We start from the raw sequence: 21291 nt of genomic DNA, 5'->3' as shown, positions 1-21291 counted from the left end.
GCCTAGATTCTAAGATATGGCTTTTTTACCCTTTTTTACCCTTTTTCTCATTACCAGAAAATCTGATTGCAAAAAAATTAGCACCATTCGATTCAGCGTCGTCGAATTACCATTATATCAAATTTCGCCCGGCTAGCTAAATTTTCCAAGTTCTCCTCTTGTTGCCTGGACTATTGTAATATATATCCATTTACTGTAGTTTGATATTCGTGATAAGTAGATAACTGGTAAGCCTACGTGACCGCATACATGTTAAAGGAAAGGGATTTGTGTCCAATGTGTACTGGTTCTTTCCATCTTGAGTCATGTGTTTGGACACTGTCAATATATTGTATGTATTATATAAAGTAAATAATTCTCTTGTTATATATTCTTTGTTTATTAATTGCAATTAGGTGATCAAAAAGGTAGTAGATTTTGTTTGAACTATTAATTATTCACGAGTACGAGTATGCGTTATTCTTTCTTTTTATTGCGTGCCGAACTATTATAATGAATTCAATTTATATTAAACAATACTTGCGTCAAAGTATGCCCTAACGAAAGAGTTAATAATAATTAACCATTGATATTTGTATTTCCAGAAATCATCCTGGCTCGATATATTCCTGGCAGAATTGCTTGCTCAAGTGAAGGAAGGTAGAGATGTCAAAGATGTGGTATCTTTTTGGTAAGTCTAATTATTGAAATATTATTGCAATTCTATTGCATAATAACATGTAGAAAAAGAATGGCACTGTATTATATATACGCGTCTCCAATTTAATAATATATTTAAAAGAAGAAATATATTATTTAGAGGTTAACAAGAGAGAGAGATAGTATGAATTTCTGTGGATCTGTAATGGTGAGACATTTATTCTTACCAAACGGTGTCTAATAATTACCGCAGTATGAAAATATGATCCTTGTGGTCACTGTGTTGCCGAGAGACATTGAATCTGAAGGTATCAAATATTTGCTACAACGTGTTTAATACATTGCTTTAGCTTTTTGTAGAAAAATAAAAAAAGTACAAAAATAAGAATAAAAAAAAAAGTTTCATTACAAATGGATATATCACTAAAAAAACTCTCGATAATTACAAAGAGAAGGTTTGAACGAACAATTGCTTTTAATCCTTCTTCGATATTTTACAATACACGTTTGTACAACTTGTTTCTTGGAATTCGAAATAACGACTGTCGTAAGAAAGATCTATTTGCAAGTATGACAAATAAATATGAAGAAAATAAAACAATTTAACAATCGCATCGATACGATAAGTCCTAAGATATATATGATAAGATAATAATCGACAAAATACCTGATATTATATGTAACATATCCGATGTTTAATTTCAGTTCAATCGGCGGCGGTGGCGGAGTTTCTACACTCGTGGCATGCGAATTACTCTCGGACGTACACGAACTCTGTGCGAAAAAAAGCGAAGGTGGTGAATTGGTCGGGCTAAGAAAATATTTAGCTCGAGATCGTGGCTGGCGTTGTTTAGCGGTCTTACATTTATTGGGTGTACGTGGATTATCGTGCGGTCGCGAGCTCGTTGCATTGTTAGTAGCTTTATATCCGGTTGCTCTTCAAGAAGATAATTCATCAGATAAGTCGAGGGAATCATCTACTCACAATCCTTATATCAAGTTTTATTGTAACGACGACACAGTTGATACAGTAATCATAGTACCTCACGCTAAACGAAAAAACGTCAAATCAACTCGTTGCGTGTCAAATTACGAAGGCAATGCAAAAACATCGAGAAGAAAAAGCAGTAGCCGGAAGCAAAGCATCGGCATTAGAATGGCATCTTACAATAAAAAACAAAAATCTTTGGGAACCGAAACGAAACGCAACAACGCGCCGGACAACGAGAGTAGCGGATCGGAATTTCTGACAGACGGTATCGATCAGGCACGTTCATTGACCCTAAAAATACGTTTAAATCCGATGGATTTTGAATACTTTACATCGGTGGTCAGAAGCGACGAAGAACAGAAATGGCAGACTGCTTTGTACGAGTTACCCACACGACCAGCGAAGAAAATTCCTTTGGATTACGTAGATGATAGAATCAAGGAAGTATTGAATGCGACGATCAGTAATTTTGAAATTAGTCTCTTGATCATACAATTGCTTCAAGGATTAAGAGATTATGATACACCTGCCGAACAAACACCAGCCGTGCAAGTGTTAAAATTTGCTTTGGATACTCTCTGGTCTTTACAATTTGGTATCGATGGGACTGCTCTCACTAGGATCGAATGCGCTACTTTAAAAGCCGCTGCTGCAAGATTGATGTTGATGGCTTTAGAGCGTGTTCTCCGAGCTGATGAACCTACAACTGCTGTAATACACAATGGATTGTTACCTATGACCCTCAGATTACTCGAAGATGCTTGCATCAAATCAATTGGTAGTGATATATCACCAGACGAAGGCTCTTTATTTCAAGAATTTATTTTTGCAACTATATATGGTATCATCACTTTTCTCTATTGCCTGTTACATCAGCGAAGTGCAAATGCTGACAAGTTATCAGACTTTTTTGAACTTTTTGGTTTATTTGCTCAAAGCCAAGACGGTAAACTCATCGAGAAGACCATCTTAGCGATCGTTGGCTTACCGAGTGCAGATCCAACAAGGTCTGTTCATCGTGTCAAGAAAGTCATCGATATGATCGGTGCCTTAACGAGTGGTTTGAAAAGAGTTCGACGAGATATCGCTCACGTGAGCCTATGCCACCGAACCAAACACAAATCATGCGTCGATAACGTTCAATCACATCATCATTTTGATGTTTTTGGATTACCTTACACCGAATCGATCGTTGGGGTCTCGATCCTTGAACAAGCTTGTTGCGTGTCCTCTCTCTTCATGACTCTAACCAATCTTTTGAAGGAATCTCATGCCTATGTAGCAGAACTACGAATCAGATTACTAAAAGTGACAACGGCTGCTGGTACCTGTTGTTGTTTTTCACCAAAAATCCTTCTCTCGAGTATCGTCATTTTTCTGAAGAAACGTGATTCCTTGACTTACAGTCCAGCTGTTGCTTTCCTTGAACGAACTCTCTTTAAAGAACTTGGTGCTTATCCGGTGATTAATAATTGTCTAACTTGCCACAGGCCACCTAATTATTCTTGGGAATTCTTGGAAATGTATAATGAATTGCTTACACCTGACGATTCAAAATTGTCATACGTCGTAATTGCACACTTGCTCAAAGTCACACCAACTTCGAAATTTCAAGTCAGGCAGGAACTTCTCGTTCGTGTTTTTTATCCAACATTTTTGAGAGCCAAATCTTATTACAATAATGACAAGGAATGTGTCGCTGCTAAATTTCTCATTCTTTCTTGCTTATCCGTAATGTCGAATCTAATAGGAAACATGCAAATGTGGGAAAACTTCATCGAGATGGATGGATTGAAAGAAGTATTGGTTTTATTACCGGACGTAACGTTTACTAGAAGTGTTTATGTTCTTCTAGAAGTGGCGGTAATCATGGAAATTTGGAATTCGAATTGCCATGAAAATGATACTCTCGGAAAAACCGAAAATATGGCATTAAAATCTTTGTTTGAATTTCTCGAGAATGAGACGACCAATTTATTGAATGTATTAAAACAATTTGAAACAAAGCGGATAAAGGAAAGGTCAGAGGAATCACGTGGAAATGAAAATACTCACGAGCCGACAAAAGTGAACGTGGAAAGTGAAGAAATAGAAATAATTGTACCATTGGAAGATTTCACCCTGAATGTTCTTAAGATAGAAAATCAATCCTGTAAAAATGACGATAACAACTCTCAAACAAAATTACTAAATAATTCAGAAACTATGAAAATAACAGAAACATCAGACTCAGTGTTAATAGCCACCGATAAAGAGATCAATTTACATCAAGCAAGTGCAGTATGGAGAGCAACGGCTGGAGTTGCATTATGCAGTCCTAATTTTCGTCTAGAATTATCTTCACATTCAATAGCTGATAAAGTTTTACAATTATTTACATCATTAGCTATTAACGTTGCTACTGATAACATACAAGGTAAGTTTAAAAAAGGAAAATGTTTAGTACTGTACAATATTGTCTTATTACGGATTTCTTCGATAAGCCTTTTTTTTTAGATACCAATAAATCAGCATATAAGTTGTTTGAAGCTTTAATGACTTGCTGCTTAATATGCTCGTTGTGTAAGTATATTTTTATCTTTATATAACTTAGATGAATCATACGTACGTAAGTTGTATAATTCGATCTGGTATTCTTCGGCCACACATACACAGCTGCGGATTATATTATAATTCAGATGCTCTGTACAATTGTGTTTGACGTGAAAACAGTTTAGGGTTGATGCCTTACTGATAAACATCATTCTTGTTACCATGTTATAGCTAACAGATTGTTCATCAGCAATCTACGTTGTAACTTCATTTGTTATACTCGAACTATTTTTAAATTATTATATATTAGGGTTTTTTAAATTTATATTACATATTATACATCACACGGTATAGGCGGATGCGACGTAGCGATGGAGTTGAGAAAAGTATTAATGCAAACAGGAGTTAGACTTGGTCGCGGAATAGCAACCATTATTGAGGCATTGCTTAAGGTTTCCATGTTAAAACCTGCTCATGAGCAGACTATTCCACAACAGCCTCGTGCTAGGGTAAGTTTTGAGGATTAACGTTAATTTAATTCTTCGGCAATTACTAAAGAAAAAATTATTTAAAAAATAAAAAATCTATTTATGCTTCTCAGTTACCTACTATGAATTTGGATACTTTGCCAGATTATGGTGGTGACGATAGTAGCACTGGAGAATATGTAACTGCCGATGATGGTTACGAAGCAGATATTGAAGTACCAGGAAAAAGTTCTCGTTCTAATGTAACAAAAAAAAGTGGATCTATAGGACCTGTTGTTGAACCACGGGGTCATGCAAATGCACATCCAGCTTTGTGCTCATTAGCGATAGATTTACTTATTCATTTCAGTAAGCAGTGAGTATAAATAAATTCGATTAAATTTAAATGAAAGTTAAGATGTATTTAACATTTTCTTAATTAAATTTTTATTTACAGAAATTTGGATGATGAAAAAATATCAATAATAACTAATGGATTAAGAAAATTAGCAATTACGTGCAGAGAAAGCGTTTCAAGTTGTGCTGCCCTTGCGGGATCAGGTGTAATTACGAAAATGTTAAATGGATTTACTGACATATTTACTAGCCATAATCCTCAGTATCAAGGTCTCCATATTATTTTAATTTTTTTAAAGAAATTCTATTTAAAAAATATCATTTAAAATAAACGCATATGCGTATATTTCAGATCTACAACATGCCGCATTGGAAGTATTCACGCTTCTAGCAACACAAGCAATTTCATCCACGGAGCTAGATACATATTTGTCTTTTTTCAAAGTTAAAAATCCTCCAATGTCTTTGCTACTAGAACCATTATATCATCTAGTCATGACAGCACAACCTCAACCAAATTTTATTCTATCGTTTCCTATTGAATGCGATACGCAAATGATATTAAAATCTCAATCAGATGAAAATAAAACTTTTGAAAAAGCTGAGAACTTAGTAAATAATTTTAAACAGAAACATTTTAATACGGGAATTTGTAGTCCTTGGTCTGTACATGCAATATGTCTACCAATTGGCCCTGAGCTTTCATGGTCAGTGTGGTTGCTTGGTTGCTCTGCATCTATGTGGTTACGAGTGGAAAGAGGATTACCTTTTAATAATAGAGGAACAGTTATGAGCACAGCACCGTTACTCCATACCAATAGTGAAAGCTTATCTGATTGGGGTATCCTTTCAGATAATTGGAGTCGAGAAGGTTGGTCAAATCTCCCATACATTAATAGTATATTTCAATGGTGTAGATGTGTTGTTTTTAATGTTAAGTTATGGCATGTAATATAGTAGTAAGTTGAGTGTGTTGTTGCATGCATTGTCAAAATCATCTTGAAAAGACCAAAAAACGTTTGATCTTTCATTGGAAACACCAGCAGTAGCAGGTTCATCATCACCACCCACACCAGCTAGCATTATACACTTGATGTCGATTGGATTTGAATATTTGGTATTAGAAATATGGCTCGACTTTAGATCAGGTAATTAAGCTTATTGATTAATATGTTATTTTTCAGCTTTCATAATTTACTTTTCTTTCAGATAAATTAATTTTGCGATTAACTCGGCCAGATGATAAAACAAATCGAACTGTTTCTGAAACTTCCGTAAGCGACATGCTTCCTTCAGGACGTTGGCATCATTTAGCCATAAATTTCAAAGATATTATTTTAAATAAACGCAGTGCCGTCATAGATGTTGTTATTTGGATAGACGGTTGGAAAGAAATTAATGCCCAATTACCCTTTGATGGTATTCTAATAAGAAAACCAGGCACTACATGTATTTTACTTGGTCAAATCGGGTCAAGCAGTATTGGTGCTTGGTATTTAGGGAATCTAATGGTTTTTAGGTTAACATTTATTTCCTTTTATAATATAATATATGATGAAAATGTTAGTATTACAGATGTTAACATTTCAGATACCCAGTTTTTACCAAAGAAAGAGCTTTATATCTTGCCAGTCTTGGGCCAAATTTTACGAACCTTGCGGATTGTATTTTAAACATGGCCAAGCCTGATTTTGCACCTTTAATCACATCTGGAGCGTTGAGCGATGTTCGCGAAGTCAAATTTGGTTGGTTTACGTGTCTAAAATTAAAGTTTTCACCGCAATAATAAAAATAATTAATAAATCTTAATATAGAAGGAGGTAAATTCGATACGAGTAGACGAAAATCTTACGGCGGTACATATTTAAGACGTGCAATTGAAACGAAAGTATTAGAAAATAAAATTGATTGGGAATCGGTCATGGATGCGACTAACTCACAATTAGGAGAGTTGCAAGATGCTTTACTTCTAAATTATGAAGCTCAAAATCCCAATATCGTTCATTTATATCCTCAAGCCATAGCTAATCCTGGTAAATAAATTATTTTAAATCAAATCAATCACACATAAACATATATATTTTTCTATTTCATTTAAATATATATTGCATTTGTTTATAGCAGTTGTAAGAAACTTGTTTCCTGGTCACCCTGGATTTAGAGTCGTATCTGCACCCGAACACAGAGTATCTCAACAGCCACCACTATCAATAGCACCTATTGTGACAACTCGTTTGGAATGTCAGCAATACAGAGGTCTAATATCAGCAGCAAGTTTAACGGGTGGTGTACCAATATTCCTATTTTTGTTTGCAAGAGTAAGTACACATTCTCTTAAAAATATATTCCTGAATATTTATTATTTATTCGATTTTCTTAATTCATATTTTACGCAGGTAGTTGAATTAGATTCTACCGAAGAGGAACAAGCATTAGCATTTTCGATAGTCTTGCATTTAACACGAAGTGACTCAGAATTATTAAATCAATATCGTGCCGAAGGTGGAACGTCGTTACTTTTACGCGTTTTAGAATCACCACGCTGCCACGCAGGTAGACATATGTTAAAAGCAATGTTAGATGCGGCCTGCGATAGTTCGATTCTGATCAAAGACATCGGTAGCGGTAATCCTATTATTTCACAAAATTGTGAAGCTGTGATTACTGATCCTGAACTTGTAAAAGGTGCCTTGACTGCTTGGAGAACGTGGGTTAAATCTGACACGTTAAATTTATTATTACAAGCGATATTACTTTTATTAAGGGATCAACATTCTCAACGTGAATTCAATGCCTTTCAATTAAATAGAGTTGGAATCGTAGATACCATATTAATGTTATGCAAGGTTGGTGGATTAATTTTGAACATTTGTGTGTGTGTGCACACATGTGATTTAAATGTCAAATAATAATATTATTTTTTTCTATACATATACAGGAGCATTTCATGTACGAAGATCTAGGTGCAACGTTAGAATCTTCTACTGGAAATATAGTGGTAGAATTAATTCGAGCATTAATGGGTGCTCCACCAGAATTTGAACACTTAGTTGCTATCACTGATTACTTAGTTCTCGTTCATCAAGCTTCAGAGACTTATATAACACATTCTAGACATAATATTTATTTCTTATTACCCCCTCTGACAGAAGGAAAAGTTAATATACGAAAATATTTCACAGCAGCGAATAGTAGTTCTTCCGAAGAATCTATAGGAATATTGGAGAATAGCAAGTTGAACAAAGCTTTAACAAACGTACAGGTAATTTAAATAAATACATCAAATTATATAATAGATGCAAAAAAATGTATAAGTAATCAACGATTCTAATAAAATATTCTCCCTGATTTTTGTTTCTATTATTATTATAGATACAAAAAAGTAAAACAACTAAAAGAACAGAACGTAGAAATGATCAATCTAAAGATAATAGTACTGAAGAAGACTCTGGAATTGCAGCTAGCGATGGTTCCAATGTATGAACTAACATAATATAAAATAATTAATATATCAATAAATTACTTAACAATAATTTAAAAATATTTCGTTAATTATTTTCAGGAAAAACAATCAACAAACGTAGATGAAAGAAAAGCTTGTCAAGGTTTAGTCTGTGAAGGCCTATTATTATTATTAAGAGATGCTGTAAGAGTATTACCTGATAGTCAAGTTGGTTCTGTACTAAAACATGTCTTACGTGCAGAGGTTTTACTTGTCCTTGCCAATAATCCTGATGCAAGAGTTCGTACAGCATTAATAAAGGTTATACAAACGTACCTCCAAAGAGCTAGCGATGAAGAAGTGAATAAGTTTATAAAGCAAAAATATTTTATGCATTTAGCAAACCAAATATCGCTTTATCCAGGGAGTGAGTTTCTCATTACTGCTTTACAAAATCTTGCTTTAAGAGGACCAACATTAGCAGCAATGCCACCATTAATAGCAATGATAGCAAAAACTGCTGCTACTGAATCAAATATAGCACATCCTATAATATTATTTATAACAGATGTTATAGCAAAGGTATAAAATATATATAATTAAATAGAAATTTATTTTCATCGCAAATTTAAATATGTTTCAAGAAAGTATTGATCTTTATTATAGAATTCAAATGCTTTAAGAATAATCTTAGAGCAAGGTCTCATAGAATGCTTGGTGCAAGCCTTAGTTGTTGCAGCGCATAAAGCTAACTCAATGTCGCTAGACCATGACATCCATGTATTACTTGTGGCAATTGCTGCTAAGTTATTGGAATCGCCAGGAAATCATCAAATGCAAGCTGTATTAGAATTACATCTTATATTAAATCACATGGAACTTAAAGAAAGATCTGAATGTAACAAATGTGCTATGTGTATACCTGCTATCAGAGATGCACAAGTTGCATTATTCGACGGTGAACTCGATGCATTAACAGAGAAAGTTTCTACACATTCTGGATTTAGATTACGTAGTACGACTTCTTATCTCGCTTCTGCATCTTATTTAACAACAGGTAAATGTCCATATATAATTCTTGGATTTGGTTAGTACTAATTTATACGTTAACAATAAATATAATAAATTATCTATTTGTACATAATTTAATGTAGTTCTTACAACATCGAGCGAACAGAGCGATCACGGCTCTCGATCATCCAGTTACGGAAGTTTACATGGAACTTCTACTTCTGTTATACGAGAAACAGGAAAAGGAGAATTATACGATCGTTTCCGTATGATTTTAACTCGAGCTGTTGAATTCGTAACTACAGCGGATGAACCACCATCAGGAGATGAATTGCAATTATCTAGAAGATTATTTTCAATTCTTTTACATGGATTATGTGACCCATTGGAAAGAAAAAGTCATTGGAGTAGCGCGTGGTTTACTAGACCTGCTTTGAGAAAATATACAGCAAAACTTATGGTATGGTTACTTGGACCACACCAAAGTAATAATATTAGAATTTATGCAATAAGATCTCTAATGGAAGAACCAAAGGCTCATGAAATTTTGATATCGCTTCTTGAGGTTCATCCACAGGTAATATAATGCATAAATAAAAATTTATATAAGTTAAAAATAAAAGCATAATATTTAATAACATGTATTTAAAATATTTAATGCCATATGTTTTATGATGTATTAGGTAGAGCAAAGATTCACTGTCTTCTTTTGGGATTTATTACAAAAAGATGAAATGTCAAGCGCAGATGCTAGAATGTGTGGCGAATTTAGAGAAGCTCTTCGTATATGGGATCTTTCAAAAAGTATTGATCAAGCATCTCCAGGAATATGGAATGAAGAATTAGCTTTACTACGACGTGAATTAATGAGGGATAGAGATATATGGATTGATACAAATCTTCCAGCCATATACAGGTACTCAATTAACTTATTTTTATATTCGGTGCATAGATGAATTTATGTTAATTTTTAATTCGTTTTATATGTTAGAATCAGTAATAGATTTGATGGATTAGCCAAACAATTAACTGAAAGTGCCATGGCCATAACTCGTATTGTAGTAGAAGAACAAAACCGAGAACGTAAAGTATTAATGGAACGATTAAAACATGCAAGAGCCATGGAAGCTCAAGCAGTTGCAAAATGGAGAGATTTGGCTAAACGATTGACGCACGAGAGAGCACTTTGGCATTTTCCCGAAAGTTATCCACGTAGTTGGGAATTAGATCCAACAGAAGGGCCTGCCAGAGTTAGAATCCGTTTACAAAGATGTCATTTAGATATCGATGCAAGATTCTTTTTGGCAGAGCATAAGGATAAATTAGGTTTGTTCCTCAATGATACGAAAATGAATTATTTCGAAATTACTCTCTGTATTAATATTAATAATTTTAAATAATATTTAGAAGTGTCTAAAATCGAGGCACCTTTGTCATATTTATTTTTAACAAACCGTCAAGATGTTAATGCATCCACTTTAATTGAACGTTTACATACCAGTGAAAGAATACGTAAAATGTCTCAAGCCAAAGTTGTTACTCCAAGAGCAGAATTATCAGGTGAAGTATTAATTGGAGAAACATGTCTCTATTTTGTTCCCGATAATCCTGATGTACCATTACACACAGATGTAAGTACTAAGTTTTGTCTCTAAATAAGAATGTTATCATTTATAAATGCATATATATAGTTTAAATATTTATTTTAGATAGCCTTAGGAGGTTTGGATTTAGCCATGGCTGGTGGTACAGCTTGGCGATTAGAAGACATTCGTGAGTTACATAAAAGAAGATACCAATTACAAGAAAGGGCTATTGAAATATTTCTCATCACCGGGAGAACCTATTTATTAGCATTTAATTCTTCCAAGGTATTTATTTATTAACACATTCCGAATAAGCTGATATTCGAACTAAGATTAATATTTTTTAGGAAAGAGATGAATTTGCAACAGAATTATCTATTTGCAATTTACCAAGACGTGTTCCTGGTGATGATTTAGGAGAAGCTATTGCGTTATGGAGAAGTGGCGCATTAACAAATTGGGAATACATAATTTGTTTAAATAAACTTGCTGGACGTTCTTACAATGATCTCATGCAATACCCTGTATTTCCGTTCGTGTTAGCAGATTATATTAATGATAAAATTGATCTAAATAATCCAAAAATTTATCGGTAAGTTATACAGAAAATCAGAGAGGGAGAGTTCGTTTTTTATTTTAAAGATAATGATAAATAATTAAATAATATGAATAAACGTCTTTACAGAAATTTTAAACGACCTATGGCTGTGCAAGATAAAAAGAATGAACAACATTATATAAATAATTACAATGTAAGTATTTAATTAAATATAAATATGTATTATATATAATAATAAAATGATTAAAATATATTAATTAAATATTCCTTTCAGTATTTAAAACAAACTCTATCAGAAGGTTTAAATTTAATTGCCTTAAATCAAGAACCATTCCACTATGGATCTCATTATAGTAACTCGGGCACAGTTTTACACTTTTTAGTAAGATTACCGCCCTTCACCAGCATGTTTTTATGTTATCAAGGTATTTTAAAAATGACATACATAATAATTAAAAATATTTCATGATTATTAAGTAAACATTTTTTTTTTGTTAGATAATAACTTTGACATTCCTGATAGAACATTTCACGCATTAGCAACTACATGGAGATTAACTAGCTGCGATTCAACCACTGATGTTAAAGAATTAATACCAGAGTTTTTCTATTTACCAGAATTTTTATTAAACTTTGAAGGTAAAAAAAGTATATAAATATATGCGATAGGAATCATTTACATTAAAATTTGAATTCAAAACAATTTTATTACATTCTAGGATTTAATTTTGGTGTACGACAAAATGGTAATAGAGTTGGCGATGTTGAATTACCTAAATGGTGTGCGGGTGATGCTCGCTTGTTCATATTAGCACATAGAGCTGCGCTCGAAACAGACATAGTAAGGGAAGTTTTACCATACTGGATTGATCTCGTGTTTGGTTTTAGACAAACAGGACGACCAGCAGTGGAAGCAATTAACGTTTTTCATCCAGCTGTGAGTTATATTATTGAAAATGAATGATATGAAATAATTACAAATTTTAATCTCACAATCATAACATTTTATATCGAATAGACATATTATGGATTCAATGTAGAACAAATAGCTGATCCTCTAGAACGTCAGGCATGGGAAACAATGGTACGGACATATGGACAAACACCAGCACAGTTGTTTAGAACTGCACATCCGTTACCAAATCAAAATCTTGGTACAGTAGTAAATTCTACTTCTATGCTGCAAGTTATTGAAGGCGTCGAAGGTAATTTTATTTATTTTGATTGTTTTATTTGAATAATAAAACTGTTATATTTATCTACGTTTTATATTGTAGGTATTAAATGGGGGAATTATGTAGGAGCACCTGGAAATGAGCCTTCACTTTGCTGGAAACATAAACATAGAACTTCATTATCTTATCTTATTCCTTTAGCAACAGGTGATGTGTTTGGATTACCTAATTATACGACACTTCTCATAGGATATACTAAAGAAAAAGGTCAGATATATATAATAATAATTATTAATTACACTTTTATATAATAGAAGATATAATAATGTTCGTGTTAATAATATTATTATATTCGTAGGTACTAGTATGTTTAGTGGAATGTCTGTTCTGGGTGCTGCACTTGCATCATGGAGTGGAAATGATGGAATAGCAAGACTGAAATGTAAGAAAGAACAACCTCCCAAACCATTAATGAAATCTTCTGGCCTCGACCCTGTGAGTGTATCAAAAAATATTTTAAGGTAATCTTTTATATATTAACAAATTTATTAACTTATTAATATTCTTTCAGATTACAATTTTAGCATCTGCTCCCGATTGTGGCCAATTATGGACTGGTTATTTATCTGGAAAAATAACGGTACACACATATAACATTGGAACTAGTGGAAAAATAGAATTTAGTTCGGTTCCAGCATCTGTACTTTTAGCTCATAGAAGTAGAGTTATTGCAATTTCCTTGTCAAGGGCATTTAGTATTGCAATTTCTGGAGATGGAAATGGTGTTATTGTTATTTGGGATTTAAATAAGTACGTATCTTGATTCGTGTAACAAAATATTGTATTATAAGTAGTACAATAATTTAATTATATATTCTAGCTTATCATATGTAAGGTCGATAGTCTGTGATTACAAATATGCCATCCATCTTTTATCGATCAGTGAAACGCTTGGAGACATAGCAGTAACATATGAAAGATTTAATAAGACTGATAAAAAGGACTTGACAGTTCGATCTGAATTACGAGTTTATACTATAAATGCCAGAAGTGTAGGTTCTATTTTATCTAAAGCTCGAATAACAGCTCTGTGTTATAGTAATGCGCCTGAAGGAGTTTCCGTTAATGTCGTTGCAACCGGATTGGATAATGGAGTAATAAGGTATATTGCATTTATACAAAATATATGGGAATAACTTCAGAAATGATTTCAGTATGCTAAAATAAGAAAAAAGTTCAAATAATCATATGCCCGATATTTAGAAATACTCTATATATTTTGGATTTAACTTATATATTAGAAAAATTGTTCAATCTTTTATTTACTCAGATTATGGAGTAGTTGGAACTTACGATTGGTTCGAGAAATCATAAATACTACGAAAGGATGTGGAGCTATAATTGCCATAGCTTGGGCTTTGGACCAACACCATTTATATGCAGCTACAGAAGATTGTACAGTTTTAATATGGGAAGGTTCAAAACGTTTGAGCAATGGAACTCCGAAATTTGTTAATTTAACATCGCTTTAAAATAAGTAAACAAAAAAAAATATATATATATAGATAAATATAATCTTCCTAACAAAAATTTTTTACTTTTAATAGTTTAAGTAATTGACGTTATTTCATTTTAAATTTAAGTGCCTATAATTAATGATTAATCAATATTACAAAGTTTTTCAGGTGTAATTTTTACAGTATAAAAGAATATCAAACGTTATGAAACATTTATCTATTTTGAAAGATATTTTTATCTGTCATAATGAATATTGAGAAAGAGAATGAACAATATACTAAAGTATTAATAAAGCATTTTGTATACGATACTTGATAATTTTAATGATAAACAAATAATTAAAAGTATATTTTTATACATTTATACCAAGATTCGAAGTAGAAAAATAGTATCGTTTTATCCTTTTAATTACTCGTTTATGAATGCATATTCATGTTGATATTATCACGTACTTGATCAATTAGTATTTAATATATTGCTTTACCGATGATTAGGAATGTAATTATTATCTACAATTATAGTGTATATACAAGTGTCTCAATTAAGAGAAACCGATACTGATTAAAAGCTAAAGATTTAAAATTTATATATTATTCTTGTCCATAATATTACAATAACTTATATTTATAAATACACGATCGTAATATTTGTATTAACATTAATAGTTATAAATTTTATACACATGTACATAAATGCTTAATAAATTTATAATGTAATATAAGTCTAAATATATAACTTTGTTTTAAATTTCATTTAAATACGGTTCGATTATTTCGAAAATTGGATAATATTTACCAGTTCTTTTAGCAATTTGCTCGGGGGTATTACCGCTTGAATTTACTATCAAGGGATTTGTATCAGGATTTAAAAGAAGAAGCTGTAAAGCAGAAGAATTATGAGAACTCGCTGACACTAAATGTAAAGGGGTTTGATCTCCTTTGCTTTTTGCATTAATATCCGCTCCGTTAGCAATTAGAATGGCAGCACATTCAACGTTGTTCCAACAACAAGCAGAATGTAAGGGTTGCCATCCATCCATAGTCTTTGAATCTATTTTTGCACCCGCTTTAAGGAGATGCTAATAATAATTAAAAATTAAAAAACCCTATTACTTGGCACAACATTCATTTAAATATCATATGTCTAAAAATCAATTCATATTTAACACGTTCCCTGTCACATGTACTATTTCCTATATATGCTGTAACTCATTTCTATATCAGATAATATATGATTTATTAAAACTTTTAATGTGTATAATTTTTAGTATAAGGAATGTGGAAATGACACTTAATCGACAGTAGTTTGATAAATAACGTATTAAGTAAGATGCATCTCAAAACGTATCATAACGCATCTCAAAATTAATTCATAGTTAATTAAGATGCGACTTAAAGAATATGCAAGTATCATACCTTAACAATTTCCACGTGATTTCCATAACACGCTCTATGAAGTGGCCTATATCCATCCTTATCTCTACATTCCACTAAGTTAGGATCTTTTATCAATAATAAGTTAACCTTATCTTTATCACCATTTTCAGCGGCACTTAAAATTGCTTTTTCATCCGGCTCTGAAATCAACAAATGAACGATTTCGTTAAAATATAATAGGGGAAGAGAAGTACTTAATAAAACTACAAATAAATTTCCTTTAAATTTATAACCTTTTGCATTACGCTCAGCTTCTACACCGTCATCGTCGTCTTCCCAGGCACTAACTTGCATACGATCGTAACGCGGTTGACTTAACATTTTATCGCGTATCTCTTCTAAATCTATTAATTCGTCATTTTCATCCTCCGAAGACATTTTTAAATCGAATAACTAAATTTAATAATAGAACTACAGAAAAAACGTAAAATGAATCTATAGAAATTGACAACACGATATAAGCAAAGAATACAGGAAGTACATAGAAGCTCACAAGTCCACGTTTCGCGTAACCACATTCATCTTAGTTACTAACCTGAAAACCAGTAGACGAGGGTAGATATTTAACGCGATTTGATAGTTTGTATCGTAATACAAGATAATGATGATTTGATGTATTCACTAAGATGAATGTGGTTACGCGAAACGTGGACTTGTGAACTTCTATTTACTTCTGTATTATTTAATATAATACTAGGGAAACTACGAAGTCCCTATATCTGTCACTTATGTCTAGATTTGAATTCATGGTGTCATCGTAGGAAAGTTTTTCTGGTTTTTATTAAGTTGGCTAACCTTGCTTAGTTTATTAACTGGATTTTCAAATCTTGAATCACTAACGGTAAACGTGTAACGATATAATCTTTCAAAAAGTAGACTTTATATTACGAAAAAATCATATAAATATTTGTTAAAAAATAATATGAAATATAAATAAAAATGGTTGAAGACACAATTCGGGTAGCTGTACGTATTAGACCACTCATCAGAAGTGAAATAGAAAAAGGATGTGAAGAATGTTTAAACACAACACCTGGACAACCACAAATAATTGTTAAAAATACAGAGAAAGCATTTACATTTAATTATGTTTTCTCTCCAGATATTAATCAAGAAAACTTTTATAACACAGCTATCAAAGATATGGTTACACATATATTTGACGGTATATATGATTAATATATTATATCTAAACTATCATATAAACTTTCTTATAAGATTTGATAATATCTATGATATAATTTAATTTATTTCATTTTTGTAAACTTGTAGGTTATAATGTTACTATTCTTGCATATGGACAAACAGGAAGTGGAAAAACCCATTCAATGGGTACCGATTATAGCGGGGAAGAAGATATGGGTGTAATACCTCGTGCTATGCATGATATCTTTAATATAGTGAAATCCAAAACAGAATGGAATTTTCGAACATCTGTGTCTTTTATGGAACTTTATCAAGAACAGTTATATGACTTATTGTCAGATAAACAACGTAGTCATAGTGTCATAGATATTAGAGAAGATAATAAGGGGATCAAAATTGTGGGTGTTACGGAGAAGGAAGTTCAAAGTGCAGAAGAAAGCCTAAAATGTTTAATTGAAGGATCGCAAGGAAGAGTAACGGGCTCTACTGCAATGAATGCTCAAAGTAGTAGAAGTCATGCAATATTTACCGTATATATCCATCAACAAAAAAAAAATGATCCGTAAATATTTTCTTCTTAATATATTTATCTTAAATAACGGAATATTTATAAAAAAAAAAAAATTATCAATTTCTTGTACTACAGCAATACAGCAACAACTGCTAAATTTCATTTGGTGGATTTGGCTGGTTCTGAACGTTCGAAAAAAACTCAAGCCACTGGAGAAAGATTTAAAGAAGGCGTTCATATAAATAAAGGTTTATTGGCGTTAGGAAATGTTATTTCTCAGTTAGGAGAAGGTGGTAATAATTCATATATTGGCTATAGGGACAGCAAACTTACAAGATTATTACAAGATTCGCTTGGTGGAAATTCCATGACTCTTATGATAGCATGTGTCAGTCCGGCAGGTAATACATTAAGTATATGATAGTAATCATTATTTCTCTAGCTTAGGTACGAGTCTATTTCTATTTATATACATTCTTTTAAATGGAATATTTTTTCTATAGATTATAATATGGATGAAACGCTTAGCACATTAAGATACGCAGATCGTGCACGTAAAATAAAGAACAAACCAGTGGTCAATCAAGATCCAAGAGTAGCCGAAATTAATCGTCTAAATGAATTGATACAACAATTGAAACTTGCTCTTTTAAATCAAGGATCGCAACAATCCTGTTCGAGCGATTGTCAAGAATTACGCAAAAAAAATGAATTATTGCAACAAAAGATAAGAGATTTGACAGACCAAGTAAATAGCAATTTAATCAAAATGGTTTATATGCACGAAAGAACTGAACTCGCCGAACAATTACACGATAAAATTAAATCTGAGATGGCTGTGCTATTAAAAGATTGTAAAGAATTGTTAGATAATTATAATGACAATTGTGGAGTAAATGACAAGAATTATGTTAAATTAAAAGTTATATATGGAAAAATTCTTGGTAAGTTTGTATCTTGGACGATATAGATTTATTCTTTCTATATATTATCTGATTTTAATTAACTTTATGTTTTATGTTCAGACATACAAACAAATGACAATAAAATATCGGAAGAGCTCTTTAATCATGCAATGTCCCTGGACTCTAAATTCCCTGGATTAAAAGAGACTGAAAATGATGCGAATAATGAATCCAACGATGAAGAATTATCTAGCTGTTTGGAAGACTTTGATAAAAAACATGAAGAGCATACCTCGATTCAAACAGAGAGAAATAATCAAGTTCAAAACATCAACAGAGAGTTGGCAATCAAGGAACACCTTATATCAGAACTTTTAAAAAATTCTTCTCCTGCTATTGAATATTCTAAGGAATTGCAAGATATGGAACAAGAAATAAAAACTCTTCAATCTGAGAAGGATGAACTTTTAGTAGCTCTACGCAATGCTCAAGCCAACAATGCTAGTTCGAAGTAAGTTAAAATCTATTATTATTTAAATTATTAATAGTTGTATGTGATTTAGTGTATATAAGTTTTTATTATTTTATTATACGCGTTATATATATATATACAGATTAGCAGAAAGTCGTCGTAAAAAAGTAAAAGAGTTGGAAAAGAAGATATCGGAATTGACTCAAAAATGTTTGGAACAAAGTAAAACATTAAAGGCAAAAGAAAAATTACAACAGCAAATTAAAAATTTAACTAATGAAATTCAATCCCTAAAGCAAATAAGAGTGAAATTAGTCAGACAAATGCGTAGCGATGCTGACAAATTTGCAGAGTGGAAACGAACTAGGGAGAAAGAACTTTACAAGTTAAAGGAGCTTGATCGTAAACGAGCTAATCAACTAGTACGATTACAAATGCAGCATAACAAACAACAAAATGTATTCAAAAGAAAAATGGAAGAAGCTTACGCAGCTAATAAAAGATTAAAGGTAAATTAAATAGTTTTACGTTTACACATTAGATTTAAATTATAAATAATAATAATAATAGAGAGAAAAGATCTTTAAATGAATAATGTTAATATTTAAAATAGGATGCACTGGAAGTACAAAAGAAAGCAAGTAAAAGAAGAGAAAAGGCGTTTAATAACAAAAATGATATTCAATCATGGGTGAGACAAGAAGTTGATATATTATCAAGTACTGTTGATGCAGAAAGTGCACTTCAAAGATTAATAAACGACAGAGAATATTTGAAATCTCAGTTAGAAGATCTTAAAAATGATTCGAATGATCATGAGACAGAAGTGGCAGAACTTACTGAATTTTTTACTTTACGTAATACACAAATACAAGATTTACAACAAAAAATTAATGAAGCAAATGAAGGTATAAAAATAGTGTTTTTTAAAAGATCTAATATGCATCTATACTTATATAGATATTTTTTTGATATTACTTTTTTTACAGAGAATAGAGCAAATATAAGAATGAATACAATACAATCCATTAGCGATGCTAAAGTTGCTATTAAATGTCTTTTTGACGTTACCTCTGAAGATAGGAAAAAGTTTATGGTTGTTTATAGTATTATATTATTCCTGAAAATTTACGTCTCATTTTGCTTACGAAGTTTTATATAATTTTAGGAACAATATACAACTTTGCAAACGAATTTGGATGAATGCCGTCAAAGAGAGGAAAGACTAAAACAAGAATTACAAATGTATAAGAATCAACTAAATGATACTGAGAAAAAGGTAAAGTAAATTTTAAATACTTCTTTAATAAAAATTACACTATAATGATATTAAAATATACGCGTTATTGATAAAACAATTGTTAATATATTTTGCAGGTTCTAAAAGAGAATGTTAATAGAAACAGTATGAAGAACGGTAAAAAATCTTCAATTACAAGTATGACAAAAGTACAAACATTGTCTTCGAACTACGTCAACAACTTCTTTGCATCAGATGATAGCATAAGTGATGATGACGTAGAAAAAGATCCAGATTGGACTCAAACTCCACTTTATAATAAAATACGAAAGCTTTTGGTATAATACTTATATTTAAATGTCAATATTGGAATAATTATATATTTTATTTATACCACATATATCATGTATTATTTATCTGTCCAGGATACAACGAAAAATTCTAAGCCACCCGTAAAGCAGCTATTCGACGGAGAAGTGAAATGCGCCTGTAAAAGAAAATGCAACACTCGTATCTGTTCGTGTCGCAAAAATAATCGTATATGTAACAATTGTAATTGTAACCCGGATTTATGTCAAAATAACGATATAAACAAGGTAAGTTCGAGATGCAGTATTAACCCTTTCATTACGGCATGCTTTGATCTGAATATCACTTAATATAAATTCGCTCGTACATGCGTATCGTCGCGTGGTTATACAACCCCTATAAGTGTTGACGGGACTTTTTCATTGCCGACTAGTATATAGATAGCTCATCTTCTAAAGGTTTTGAGTCCATGATATATATATATATATATATTTTTTTTTTTAAAGCACACCCAACCGTATTTTCAAGATTACGGGGAAGAAGACCAAGATGAAAATTTAATAAAGAAACCAAGGTATGTAATAATTTTCTAATGTATAAATTATGTTCTTACCATTTTCTTATGTGTACACGTTAATATATTAATATTTTTTTAAATACTTTTTTTTAAGATTAACTAAACAACTTTCAAGCAGCGATGTTCAAGAAATTTCTGAATAAATTTTCATTTCAATCGTAATAATAAGACTCTATTCACTAAGAAATTATTTAATATTGTATATATATCATCTTTATCTGAAAAACCGTACGTTATTTTTATATTATATGTATTGTTTATTTTATAATAAAAGACTTCGTGATACGCCCAGATAAAGAAAATCAAAAATGCAACGATATAATTTGCATGTCACAAATACAAAATTATAATTTATTCTTCATTTATACATAAAATTAAAAAATGTATAATAAAACTTTAATGATCATTTTATTTTTGT

At 31.6% G+C, this 21291-nt stretch overlaps 3 protein-coding genes across 8 annotated transcripts in view; 2 read left to right on the top strand and 1 right to left on the bottom strand.

Moving 5' to 3' along the window:
• Positions 1-15009, top strand: part of LOC106786690 (lysosomal-trafficking regulator) — a 21698-nt gene extending 6689 nt beyond the window's left edge. Inside the window, exons 4-36 of one of the 6 annotated variants that reach the window (XM_014748347.1) lie at positions 585-670; positions 1345-4046; positions 4127-4192; positions 4517-4671; positions 4764-5005; positions 5087-5256; positions 5339-5857; positions 6033-6134; positions 6196-6505; positions 6577-6731; positions 6801-7019; positions 7108-7304; positions 7383-7832; positions 7925-8248; positions 8359-8463; positions 8549-9010; positions 9095-9485; positions 9583-10016; positions 10123-10355; positions 10431-10765; positions 10847-11070; positions 11149-11310; positions 11373-11617; positions 11711-11777; positions 11859-12009; positions 12083-12223; positions 12304-12521; positions 12603-12789; positions 12862-13026; positions 13118-13254; positions 13331-13569; positions 13640-13921; positions 14090-15009. In XM_014748347.1, the coding sequence (XP_014603833.1) occupies positions 585-670; positions 1345-4046; positions 4127-4192; positions 4517-4671; positions 4764-5005; positions 5087-5256; positions 5339-5857; positions 6033-6134; positions 6196-6505; positions 6577-6731; positions 6801-7019; positions 7108-7304; positions 7383-7832; positions 7925-8248; positions 8359-8463; positions 8549-9010; positions 9095-9485; positions 9583-10016; positions 10123-10355; positions 10431-10765; positions 10847-11070; positions 11149-11310; positions 11373-11617; positions 11711-11777; positions 11859-12009; positions 12083-12223; positions 12304-12521; positions 12603-12789; positions 12862-13026; positions 13118-13254; positions 13331-13569; positions 13640-13921; positions 14090-14291 (10077 nt within the window). In that variant the 3' untranslated portion in view covers positions 14292-15009. Of the gene's footprint in view, positions 1-584; positions 671-1344; positions 4047-4126; positions 4193-4516; positions 4672-4763; positions 5006-5086; positions 5257-5338; positions 5858-5993; positions 6135-6195; positions 6506-6576; positions 6732-6800; positions 7020-7107; positions 7305-7382; positions 7833-7924; positions 8249-8358; positions 8464-8548; positions 9011-9094; positions 9486-9582; positions 10017-10122; positions 10356-10430; positions 10766-10846; positions 11071-11148; positions 11311-11372; positions 11618-11710; positions 11778-11858; positions 12010-12082; positions 12224-12303; positions 12522-12602; positions 12790-12861; positions 13027-13117; positions 13255-13330; positions 13570-13639; positions 13922-14089 lie in introns of all 6 variants that reach the window. The other 5 variants (XM_014748346.1, XM_014748343.1, XM_014748344.1 and 2 more) reach the window with 5 other exon arrangements.
• On the bottom strand, positions 14839-16239 carry LOC106786692 (ankyrin repeat domain-containing protein 49-like). The gene is made up of 3 exons (XM_014748351.1): positions 15947-16239; positions 15693-15853; positions 14839-15355 (listed from the first exon to the last, which is right to left on the bottom strand). The coding sequence occupies exons 1-3, from the start codon at positions 16089-16091 to the stop codon at positions 15020-15022; spliced, it is 642 nt and encodes a 213-aa protein (XP_014603837.1). The 5' UTR covers positions 16092-16239; the 3' UTR covers positions 14839-15019.
• An 81-nt stretch (positions 16240-16320) lies between these two features.
• On the top strand, positions 16321-21182 carry LOC106786691 (chromosome-associated kinesin KIF4). The gene is made up of 13 exons (XM_014748349.1): positions 16321-16878; positions 16986-17421; positions 17506-17771; positions 17874-18314; positions 18396-18786; positions 18890-19256; positions 19361-19655; positions 19737-19843; positions 19916-20026; positions 20125-20325; positions 20413-20583; positions 20803-20870; positions 20968-21182. Exons 1-13 carry the CDS (start codon positions 16653-16655, stop codon positions 21014-21016), a joined length of 3129 nt encoding a protein of 1042 aa, XP_014603835.1. The 5' UTR covers positions 16321-16652; the 3' UTR covers positions 21017-21182.
• Positions 21183-21291: the final 109 nt, after the last annotated feature.

Source organism: Polistes canadensis, unplaced genomic scaffold, assembly GCF_001313835.1.
Source record: "Polistes canadensis isolate GaletaPanama2010 unplaced genomic scaffold, ASM131383v1 scaffold_80, whole genome shotgun sequence".
Taxonomy (NCBI): Eukaryota; Metazoa; Arthropoda; class Insecta; order Hymenoptera; family Vespidae; genus Polistes; species Polistes canadensis.
Note: the sequence above shows the minus strand (reverse complement) of the source record. Positions and strands in the feature narration are given on the sequence as shown.

Bases quoted from the DNA above. Each gene is read 5' to 3' on its own strand.
- LOC106786692 (XM_014748351.1), bottom strand. From the start codon at position 16,091: ATGTCTTCGGAGGATGAAAATGACGAATTAATAGATTTAGAAGAGATA. The intron at 15,854-15,946 runs GTTATAAATTTA...TGTTGATTTCAG, and splicing joins AGCTGAGCGTAATGCAAAAG to AGCCGGATGAAAAAGCAATT. The intron at 15,356-15,692 runs GTATGATACTTG...AATTATTATTAG, and splicing joins ATCACGTGGAAATTGTTAAG to CATCTCCTTAAAGCGGGTGC.
- LOC106786691 (XM_014748349.1), top strand. From the start codon at position 16,653: ATGGTTGAAGACACAATTCGGGTAGCTGTACGTATTAGACCACTCATC. The intron at 18,787-18,889 runs GTAAGTTAAAAT...ATATATATACAG, and splicing joins GCCAACAATGCTAGTTCGAA to ATTAGCAGAAAGTCGTCGTA. The intron at 19,656-19,736 runs GTATAAAAATAG...CTTTTTTTACAG, and splicing joins AATTAATGAAGCAAATGAAG to AGAATAGAGCAAATATAAGA.